Source organism: Mauremys mutica, chromosome 12, assembly GCF_020497125.1.
Source record: "Mauremys mutica isolate MM-2020 ecotype Southern chromosome 12, ASM2049712v1, whole genome shotgun sequence".
Lineage (NCBI taxonomy): Eukaryota > Metazoa > Chordata > Testudines > Geoemydidae > Mauremys > Mauremys mutica.
Genome location: NC_059083.1, coordinates 5,176,612 through 5,187,735, shown reverse-complemented (window position 1 = coordinate 5,187,735; position 11,124 = coordinate 5,176,612). Strand labels below are relative to the sequence as shown.

Here is an 11,124-nt window from a genome sequence, read left to right as displayed (position 1 = left end):
GGCGGGGCTGGCAGGAGAGAGAGGCAGCCCCCCCCCGCCGCCTGCCCCCTCCCCTCCCCGGTGACTCACTCTCTTCCTGGGTGGGGCTGGCGGGGCGGACCCGCCGCTCCGGATCGGCTCCGTGTTGCGCCGAGAGTTGCTCGCAGGACTCCGAAGTGGGGCGATTCGCGCCCCCCGGCCCGGCCCCGGCTTTTCCCGCCCCGTGGGGGAGCCTTGAAACGCGCCCGAGCCGCGGAGCGGGGGGGATTTGTCCGTTTCTAACCCCCCGCCCCGGAGCCAGCCCCGGGCCATGGCCGAGGAGCAGACGCAGGTGGAGCTGTTTGTCAAGGTAAGGGGGGGGCCCAAACTCCGGAGCCGCTCCGCAGTGACCCCCCCTCCCGGGGGGAGCCCGGCCTGCCCCCCCCCGGCCCCCAGCGGGAGTGGGGCCAGAGGAGAGAGACCCCCCCAGCCCCCCTTCACTCCCCCCTCTGAATCCCCCCCAGGGGCGGGGGGAGCTGGGGGGAGGGGGATCAACTCCTTCCCCCTGAAGTGGGGGGTCCGACTCCTTCCTGCCCCCCCTGCCCCCCCTTTCTCTTTCCCCTTTCACACCCCTCCCCCCGTTCCCCCCCTCCTTTTCACACCCCTTCACCCCCTTCTGTCTTTTCCACACCCCCTTTCCCGCCCCTCGCCTGGCTCCGGTTCGCTTCCCCCCCCCACTTCCTCCCTTCCTCTCCCGCCTTCCTCCTCCGGCTCTGCCTCGCTCCCCTGTTCCCTGCCCGGCCTCTGGGTGGGTCCCGCCTCCCCTCCCCCCCGCTCTTCCCCGGGGTCACTCGGCGACTCACGTCGGCCCCATTTGGGGAAGTGTCTTCAACGGACTCAGGCCACCGCAGCCGGCCGGCCCCGAAGTGCCGCGGCCCCAGCCGGCCCCGCCCTGTGCTGGGCCGGGACCCCGGGACCCCACCACCACACGCGGGGTCTGTCCCGTGCCCTACAGATCACTGGGGGCACTTCTCGGGGGTGCGTCTCTTTTCTGGGGTGCGTGTGTGCGAAACCTGCAGCTTGGGGGACCCCGACGTGTCCCCCGAATTCGGGGCTGGTCAGACGAGCTTTGTGGCTTAGAAACATGCGAAGCTTTCGATTGATTTCTCTTTTTTTGGCGGATGGGGGGGGATTAACTTTGCGACCTGCATCCTTCCTCTCCTCCGACGCTGAAAACGAAACCGCTTCCTCAGCCGGGCGCTCGGCCAGAAAGAAGCTTTGTCTGACCCCCCCCATTAATCCCCCCCCCCCCCAACTCCACCTTTTCAAAATGACCAAGGACCTGAGCAACCGCCCAGCTCCGGCCTGATCCCGCGCTCAGATCTGCGTGTGAGACGCTTCCAAGCGTGGCCGGGACGTCACGGGCTCGGCAGAAGACACGCGTGCTGGACCGGCCTAGGTGGGAAAGTCGGATTGACAGACGCTAACGTTAGCACCGGATGCAAATACACACGGGCTCTTTGCATGGCTGGCATTCCCTCGGCGGGCGGGTTTTGTTTCTCTCCGGCCTGGCCTACGCCCAAATCGAAAACCACTGAGCGTCACGGGCCCTGAGCTCGCTGCTCCCCGGTGACGTCCACCCCTTTATTCAGCACCTGGACTCCTGCACTTTAATATTCAGCTAGAAATTCCTAGATTTGAGGATCCGTTGTGATCCAGCGCTTGTTTGACACAGGCTGGCACTTCCCTGCAGCGATTCCTGGCCCAGCCTGGGCAGATCTTTGCATCTGGAATTAAAACCGGAGACTCTACCACATCCTTCAGCAAGTTGTCCCACTGGTAAACTCCCCTCCCCGTTAAAACATTTACACCTTATCCCCCTCTGACTTTGTCCAGTTTCAACTTCCAGCCGTTGGCCCTTGCTAGAGCTGAATTCCCCCGGCACAGCTCGTGATCCCTGGTTTTACAGCAGTTTCGCCTCCCTCGGATACAAACTGCTTTGAGACGCTTCTAACCTGATTTGAAATCGCCCCACACGCAGCCGAGCTGGGTTGGTGCTGGCTTCCCCGGCCCACAAATATCTTAGAGCTCTGAATTGAGAGAGAAAAGTGGCCGTTTCCACCAGACGCGACTGAAAACCCCCAAACGTTTGGTCAGTTTGGGTCAATCGAAATGTTGTCTTCCTGTTTTCAAACTTTTAAAAAAAACTTCTTTCGGTCTGATTAGCTTAAGTGTCCCGATAAAAAGCCGGTTTGAATCGTAAAACCGGAATGTTTTTTTGTTTTGTTTCGAAAACGTAGCCACAAAACTTTCGGACAACTTTTGTTGTTGGGTTTTTTTTGAGTCTGGCGATTTGTCAAAGCCGACCCTGTTTTGCCAACGTTATCAACAAAGCGACACTTTTTTTAATGCAAAAAGAGCTGTTCAAAAATCACGACGAGCGGTCGGGTTAATGAAAGCACGAAAGTCCTGGATTAATCTTCCCTTGAGTGCGGCGTTACTTGTGCCTGGCTTCGCCCAATGACTGTACGGGGTGCGTGTGAATTTTCTCCATGAAACATTTTGCACTGCGGGGGGAACACCCAGTTTCCCAGCACCAAAATTTCCTTTGTGAAGGTGTCAATTTCAATGAACGTTCCTGTTCCGGGGTGAAAAAATCAGGGAGGAAAAGTTTGGCGAACGTTGACCCATCCTGGTTTTTGCCATTCTTGGAATGAAAAGCTTCGGTTTTTGCTTGGAAACGACTTTTGGGTTGGAAGTTTGAGTTTTAAAAAGATTCAGACCGAAATGAAACACTTTGAAATGAACCGAATGTTTTGATTCACCGGAAGCGGGTTTTTTGGTCAGATTTCCGGGTGGCGTAAAATGTTGAGATTTTGGCTTTTCGTCCCAATTCGGGAATGAAAAATGTTCCAACTCTCAAATTGGGGCATGATTTGAAAGCTGTTTCGGGCCTAGTCTGAGGCTTCGGGTTGAAACGGCACAACCGATCGGCGGCTAATCCGCCCGCTCTGGGGATCGTGGGAGTTAATTTGTCCTGTGGACAATCTCACTGCAGCTCGACTACGCTACCTTGAATGCAGCCAACTCGAATTAATTGGCCATCCGGCTGAAAGACTCATCTCTGTCACATAGGGTGACGTGAAACCACCACCAGGCCGCCTAACGCATCCCCGGAGCACCTGCATCCGTTCAAACACTGAAGCGAGTTTCCCGTGTAAACAAGGCCGGTGGTGAGAAACTGGACTAAGCTAAACCGAAATAAAGCCGCTCGGAAGCCAGTGTGCCCGGAGCGGGGTTTGAAACACCTGAAACTGGGGCAATTTTTAAACCGAGATGGGGAAAAACCAGTGATTCGGCAGGAACCATTTTTTTTTGCCTGCAGTTTGAAACGTTTGATTCGGGGAAAATTTCATTGGAGGAAAACTTTTCAACTGGTCTGAAGATCCCCTTGGACAATCAAACTGGAGCTGCTTCTGTTTACACAGCCGGGGGCTCTGTCCAGTTCCTCTTCTGTTTCGCTCTCCTGTTTCGCTCTCCTTCCCTCCTTCTCTGCCTTTCGTTCTCTCTCTCGCTGGCTGGTTTAACTGGGATATGGGCTCGGTTAAACTGTCTGCCTCTTTCACGGGTCTGTCCCACTCCTCTTTTCTCTCCCTCCCTAGGTGTTGCCCCCCCCCCCCCCCCCGGAGATCTTATCCAAACTTTGTACGAGCTTTGTACGCCCCAGCAGTTGAGTAACGCAGTCGCGGCCTTTCCTTCTGCTCCGTCTCCTCCTTCGACTTTTTCTTTCTTTCTTTCTTTCTTTCTTTCTTTCTTTCTTGCGGTGTCTACTCTGTTCCCCTCTTTCATCTTTTTCTTCCTCTTTCCTGTGTGTGTGTCTGGATCAGGGTGGGGCAGGGATACAAAACAGGACTCTTGGGTTCTCTCCCAGGGGAGGGGAAGAGAGGGGATACTGATTAGAGCAGGGTGGGGGCTGGGAGCCAGTACTCCTGGGTTCTCTCCCTGGCTCTGGGAGGGGAGTGGGGGCTAGTGGTTAGAGCGGGGGGCTGGGAGCCAGGACTCCTGGGTTCTCTGCCTGGCTCTGGGAGGGGAGTGGGGGCTAGTGGTTAGAGCAGGAGGTGCTCAGAGCCCGGACTCCTGGGTTCTATCCTCAGCTGTGCATGGTCCCTCCTGTGTCTGGTTTTCCTTCCTAGCTACCCCCGCTTGTCTCCTGTTGTTTTCCGCTGGAGCAGGTTCCTGGACCAGATTTTCTTCGTCTGTTTAAAATCCAAACAGGGCTGAGGGCTGGGCTCACCCACTCCCTGGGGTGCGGCGCCTGGGACTTCAGAGTGGCTGCAAATTAGTGTAACTTTAGTTACGGCAGAACAGGACTCCGGTGTGGGAGGGGAGTGAGGTCTGCTGGGTTGCGGGGCGGGGGTGGGGGGTGGGGGGGCTGGGAGAGCCAGGACTCCTGGGTTCTGTCCCTGGCACTGGGAGGGGAGTGAGGACTGGTGGGTTAGAGCAGCGGGGTGGGGAGCCAGGACTCCTGGGTTCTGTCCCTGGCTCTGGGAGGGGAGTGGGGGCTAGTGGGTTAGAGCAGGGGGGGCTGGGAGCCAGGACTCCTGGGTTCTGTCCCTGGCACTGGGAGGGGAGTGGGGGCTAGTGGGTTAGAGCAGCGGGGTGGGGAGCCAGGACTCCTGGGTTTTCTCCCCAGTCCTAGGAGGGAGGACCCTGGGCAAGTCACTCGATCTCTTCTGCCTCAGTTTTTCCATCTGTTGAATGGGGATCCTGATTTCTCTCTGGTTTCTCTAGGTAGAGAGTAAACTCATCAGAACAGGGCCTGCCTCTCTCCTTACCTGTCTGTGCAGCACCTGGTGCGGGCCCCTGATTCTGGAAAGGCCCCAGACGAGCCCCCTGCCCTGCCCCCTGCTGACCCCTCACCCTGCTCCCTGCAGCCCGGCGCCCCCTGCTGGCCCCCCCTCCCCCAGCTCCCCACAGCCCGGCGCCCCCTGCTGGCCCCCCCTCCCCCAGCTCCCCGCAGCAGATCCATGACCTGGGGGGCGGGGACTGAAGTTAGAGGAAGGAACCATTTAACCCAAGAGGGTGGAGGAATGTGACTGAAATAACCTGCTGGGGTGACATCACTGTAGGGAAGGGGGTGAGCGGGCCCCAACCACAGTGCAGTAAAGAACCTGCCTCGGGTTGACGCAACGTTTCCCGGCTCCGCCTGGCCAGATTGTACCTGGGAAGGGCGAGTCTCCCTATAAAACCCTCCTGGAGTCCCTGGGGCTGGAATGTCTCCCCAGGGCTGGTGTAAGGAGGGGGGGGGGCGTTACACGGAAAGGGGGGCTGGTTTTAAAGGGACAGGCCCTGCATTTCCTTTCCTCGGACAGTGTCGGGCAGGGATGGGGCCCGCCGGCCCAGGGGGAGGGGGGACAGATTGGAGGTGGGAATGGGGGTGCTGGGTGTTATCTCGGGGCTCTGGTTGTTTGAGGACTGGGTGAAGGTGGATACTGGGGGCTTGGACTCACGAGGGAGAGCAGGGAGGGGATAGTCAAAGGGGAATCACTGCAGCACTTCACGGTATAGGGCATATGACACACACCCAGGTCTACTGGTGCCCCTCACTCCTGACCCGCAGCCCCTGATAGCCCAGCCCTGGTCTCTCCCCTGCCCCAGGGCTGCCAGCGCCCCTCACTCCTGACCCGCTGCCCCGATATCCCAGGCCTGTCCCCCCCCCCCAGCTCTGCCAGTGCCCCTCACTCCTCACCCCCTGCTACTCCCTGCCCAGCATTAACATTTTTCTTCTGGGACTTGGATGAATCGTCCCCAAAACCACCGGCTGCCTCCCCCTCCCTGGCTCAAGGTAAACCCATGAACCCAGGCTGAGTCGGATCCCAACCCCCACTGCGCCCCCCCCCCCAGCCAGCTGGGCCCCTGCTCTGGGGCTGAGTCGGAGCTGGAGGCCCCAAGATGGGGAAGGCCCCATGTCCCATCCCTCATCCAGAGACAGGTAGTCACTCAAAAAATAGAACCCAGGAGTCCTGGCTCCCAGCCCCCCTGATCTAACCACTAGACCCCACTCCCCTCCCAGAGCCAGGGAGAGAACCCAGGAGTCCTGGCTCCCAGCCCCCCCCCCCACCAGACCCCACTCCCTTACCAGAGCCAGGGAGAGAACCCAGGCGTCCGGGATAGCAGGGAGGGGCGGGTGCGTCTCTGTAATAACCATCACTGGACAGTGTGTGTTGTTTCTCCATGGCGACCGGTCAGGCCTGTCACCTTGTGTGTGGGTGTGACCGGTTTCTACAGCAACCGGCTGTGGGTGTGGCCCAGTTGAGAGGGGTGGTTCCTTGTGTCACTGTAGCCACCCTTTGCAGGGGTAGTTGTGTATCCAAAGGCACCGGTTGTGGGTGCTGGTAGAAAGGGCGAGTGTGAAGCAGCTGCCCAGCAATGGGCTCTGCCTGTCACCTGGTGGAGGGGGCTGGTTGCCGGGCGTCTCCCTGGCAACCGGCTGGAGGCCTGGCGGGTGTTGGCAACAGGCAGCAGGATCTGGCTCGGGAGCTGGGATCCTGTTTCCACGGCCGTGCCCTGTGACACCTGCATTGGGGGGGGCAGGGTGTCCTGTGACCCCCTGAACTGGAGGGGGTGGGAGGGGTTAACCCCCCAGCCAACTCCCTCCCCAACAGCCAGAGATCTGTGCCCCTCCTCCTGCCCCGAACCTCACACTCCTACCAGCCCCCAACACCCCCTCCTGTCCCAGAGACCCCTGCCTCCCATCCCCCCTAGACATCCTCTCCTCTTGGCCCCTACCCCATCCCCTTGTGCCCCAGACAACCCTTCCTGCCCCCACCCCTGCCCCCCCTAGACACCACCTCCCCTCTGCACCCACCCCACCCCCTCCTGCCCCCAGACCCCGCTGCAGACTCCACCTCACCCCACAGGCCCTTCCCTTTCCTGCTGCTACCCCCTCCCCCAGCCGCCCCCCGTCAGCCCCCAAGGCACTGTCAGGAGAGGGCCTGTCAGTCAGCGCCTTCCCCCCCCCCCATGGGGTGCGCCCCCCCCATATCCCTGGAGATCCAGTCCCTGCCCCGCCCCCATGGCACCGAGCGGGAGGGGGTGGGCGGAGGAGCGCAGCCCCTGGGGGAGCTGAGGGGGGCTATGGGGAGCCCGCTGCAGGGTCCCTATAGGGCAGACTTAGAGCGCCACCTGGTGGCCAAAGCTGGTATGGCAGTCACCCCCCCCAATGGCGTCTGTCTAGCAAGGGGGCGCCACCTGGCGGCCAAGGCGGGTATGGCAGCAGGACACCTATCAGGCGTTATAGCTAGTGGCGCCCCCTGGTGGTGGCTGCCGGTATTGCAGCCTAGATAACACGAGGGGGGCGGAGCAGGGCGTCCCCAGGGGGGCGGGGCAGCCCTGCCCCATGGGGGGATGGCAGCTCCAGGGCAGGATGGGGGGGCAGGTGGAAGCTCTGGGGACAATCCTGCCCCTCTCCGGGGCCCGGGGGAGGTGGATGCTGAGACCCCTCTGCTCTGTGCCAGGCCGGCAGCGATGGGGCCAAGATCGGGAACTGCCCCTTCTCCCAGCGGCTCTTCATGGTTCTGTGGCTCAAAGGCGTCACCTTCAACGTCACCACGGTGGACACGAAACGGTGAGTGAGACGTGGCCGGTGCCCCTCACTCCCGACCCGCAGTCCCTGCCAGCCCAGCCCAGCCCTGCCCCCACCCCAGCTCTGCTGGTGCCCCTCAGTCCCGACCCGCAGCCCCCGCCAGCCCAGCCCCCCCCCAGCTCTGTCGGTACCCCTCACTCCCGACCCACAGCCCCTGCGAGCCCAGCCCTGCTGGTGCCCCTCATTCCTGACCCGCAGCCCCTGCTAGCTGATTCCCCCCGAGCTCTGCCGGTGCCCCTCACTCCCGACCCACAGCCCCTCCCACCCCCCCATGTCCCTCACTCCCCACCTGCAGCCCCCGCCTCTCATTGCAGGAGGACTGAGACGGTTCAGAAGCTTTGCCCGGGCGGGCAGCTCCCCTTCCTGATGTACGGGACCGAGGTCCGGACCGACACCAACAAGATTGAGGAGTTCCTGGAGGAGGTGCTGTGCCCCCCCAAGTACGTGCCAAGGAGCCGGTCCGGGGTGGCAGGGAGCGTGTGTGGGGGAAGGGCGGGATGGGACCCCTGTCATGTGGCAGGGAGTTCCGCTGGCCACCGGGGGTAGCTCCGCCCACCGCGTCGCTGAACTGGGGGGATCTGAGAACTCCAGGGAGGGGCTTTCCGGGGTGGGGGAGGGGCGTGTTTCCTGTTTTTTGGAGGGTGGGGGAGCTGGATCTTCGGAGTGCGGGGGTCACGAGGGAGGGGTATCGGGGCAGGTTTTGGAGGCTGGAGGGGAGGTGTGGGGGGGCTGGAGTGTGTGAGGAGGGGGTGTCTGGGGGGGTGGATGACAAAGGAGGGGGGACCCCACATGCCTGCATCTCTCACTGCCCCCCCCAGGTACCCCAGGTTGGCCGCCCGTAACCCCGAGTCCAACACCGCCGGGCTCGACATCTTCGCCAAGTTCTCCGCCTACATCAAGAACTCGAACCCGGCGCAGGACCCCGGTGAGTGGGGGAGGGGGATCCTTGGGGCGGGGGGAGGGGTGAAGGGGAATCCCCCTGGGGAGGGGGAGGGGAAACCCCTCACTTCTCATTGGCTGCCTCAGGTCGCTCTCTGTCTTTCCATTGGCTGCTTCCTGGGCGAACCTTCACCCTCCCCCATCTCCTGCTTGTTCTCCTTGGCTGCCTGTCTGACTCCACTTTGTTCCCATTGGCCGCCTCTCAGTCAACCCCCGCCTCCTCCCCATTGCCATTGGCTGTCTCTCTGCCACTACTTATCTCTCTCTTGTTCTCATTGGCTCTGTCTCTTGGCTGCCTCTTGTCATTGGTCGGCCCCTCTGTGTCTCTTCGGCCACCCCACATCACCCCCTGCTTCTCATTGGCTCCCTCTCTTGGCGGCATGCGTCTCCTCTCAGTTCTCATTGGACATGTCCCTTTGGCAGCTCCTCTCCCCTTGGTTCTGATTGGTTCCAGCTCTGTCCTCTCATTGGCTGCCCCTTGTGTTCCCTCCTCATTCTAATTGGCTCCTTCTCTCTGTTGCTACAATCCCTCTGTCGCCTCTCATTGGTCGCTCCTGTCTCCGCTTGGTTCTCATTGGCTGCTGCTGTCTGCCATTGGATCACCCAGATCTTGCTTTGATTTTCATTGGCTGCCTCCATTACCCTCTCTTCTGATTGGTGCCCCCTCATCTGCACTAAATTCTCATTGGCTACATCTCTGGCCTTCCTGGGTTACCTTCCCCTCTGACTGGCTGCCTCTGATCTCGCCTTGATGCTCATTGGCTGGCTCCCAGCTTCCCTGGATTTTGATTGGTTGCCTCTCTGCTCCTGTGAGCTTCTCCCCCTTTTGATTGGTTGCCACATATCTCCTTATTGATTCTCATTGGCTTCCCCCCCTTTACCCTCTCCTGACTGGTTGGATGCCACACCCTGGATTCCCATTGGCTGCCCTTCTGACTGCCCCACTCCCACGACCTTCCCTTCCGATTGGCTGTCTTCCATCTCTGCTCTGTTCTCATTGGCCACCTCTCTCTTTCTGCCCCGCTTCCTTTACCCTCTCTTCTGATTGGCTGCCGTCCATCTCCCCTGGATTCCGATTGGCTGCCTTTCTGTCTGCCCCATTCCGATGACCTTCCCTTCTGATTGGCTGCCCTCCGTCTGCTCGTGCGTCTCATTGGCCCCCAGTGCTGGAGAAGGGGCTGCTGAAGGCGCTGCGGGTGCTGAACAGTTACCTGGCGGCGCCGCTGCCGGACGAGCTGGACGAGACGAGCGCCGAGGACGAGACGCGCTCGAGCCGCAAGTTCCTGGACGGGGACGAGCTGACGCTGGCCGACTGCAACCTGCTGCCCAAGCTGCACATCCTCCAGGTAGGGGCGGGGCCGGGGCCGGGCCGGCCACCGGGGGGCGCCGCTGCCACCACGGCCGCTGGGGGGCCACCAGGGGGCGCGGTGCTGGGGGGCGGGGGCAGCAGGGGGCCCGGCGCTGCGGGGTGGGTGGCAGGGGGCGGGGGGGGCGCAGCACTGCGGGGCGGGGGGCAGCAGGGGGCGCTCTCCTCTGGCCCCAGGGCCGTGCTCGGTTGCTCGGGATCCTGCAGCCGGGCTGTCTCTGGGGCTGTTTCTCGGGCTCCGTGTCGCGCCCGGGACGGCGTTTCAGTCTCTCCCCGGCTCTGTCGCTCTCGGGGGCTCCGGCTCCCGGCTGAGAATCTGGGAGCGGCCGGTGAGCGTGGGACGGGTGGGTCTGGCTGGTGCTTTCTCAATCTATCAATCTCTGTATCTGTGGGGCCGGCTGTGGGTTTAGCTACAGGATCTAGCTGCAGGACTGTGGGTTTAGCTATAGGGCTGTGGGTCAGCCGTGCGTGGGGCCATGGATCTAGCTATGGGTTGGGCCATGGGTGGGGACATGGATCTAGCTGCGGGGCCGTGGGTCAGGCTGTGGGTTTAGCTATAGGGCCGTGGGTCAGGCCATGGGTCAGGCTGTGGAGTTGTAGGGCCGTGGGTCGGGCCATGGGTCAGGCCGTGGCCCCGTCAGTCCCCGGCGCTCCGTGGGCCCCGGCCCGGCCTGACCCCCATGCCCCCCCCAGGTGGTGTGTAAGAAGTATCGGGGATTCACCATCCCGGAGGCGCTGGAGGGGATCCACCGGTACCTGCGAAACGCCTACGCCCGCGAGGAGTTCGCCAGCACCTGCCCCGACGCCGAGGAGATCGAACTGGCCTACGAGACGGTGGCCAAGGCCCTGAAATAGCCTGGGGGGCCGGCGGGGCCCCACCCCAGCATGGGGGCTGCAGAGCCTGGAAGGGGGGGGGGGCTGATTTCGGGGGGTCTGTACTCGGCCTGGAGGGGGGCAGGGGATTCGCGCTGAAATGTTAAACCTGGTAAATAAACCTTTAAAACTCCCCTGGGTGAAGTCATGAGAGTCTGGGGGAGGGGAGGGGAGGGGAGGGGACCCAGGCGTCCGGGACGGCAGCGCCAGGCGCTCACCCCTAGGGAGCTGGAGACCGAGAATGGGACCCAGGCGTCCGGGACGGCAGTGCGGGGCGCTCACCCCTAGGGAACTGGAGACCGAGAATGGGACCCAGGCGTCCGGGACGGCAGCGCGGGGCGCT

The 11,124-nt window shown here is 61.9% G+C and overlaps 1 protein-coding gene across 1 annotated transcript; it reads left to right on the top strand.

The window, feature by feature from the left end:
- The first annotated feature begins 274 nt into the window (after positions 1-274).
- Positions 275-10,904, top strand: LOC123345602 (chloride intracellular channel protein 1). Its single transcript, XM_044982586.1, has 6 exons — positions 275-328; positions 7,476-7,585; positions 7,918-8,043; positions 8,422-8,528; positions 9,707-9,888; positions 10,602-10,904. Exons 1-6 carry the CDS (start codon positions 290-292, stop codon positions 10,761-10,763), a joined length of 726 nt encoding a protein of 241 aa, XP_044838521.1. The 5' UTR covers positions 275-289; the 3' UTR covers positions 10,764-10,904.
- Positions 10,905-11,124: the final 220 nt, after the last annotated feature.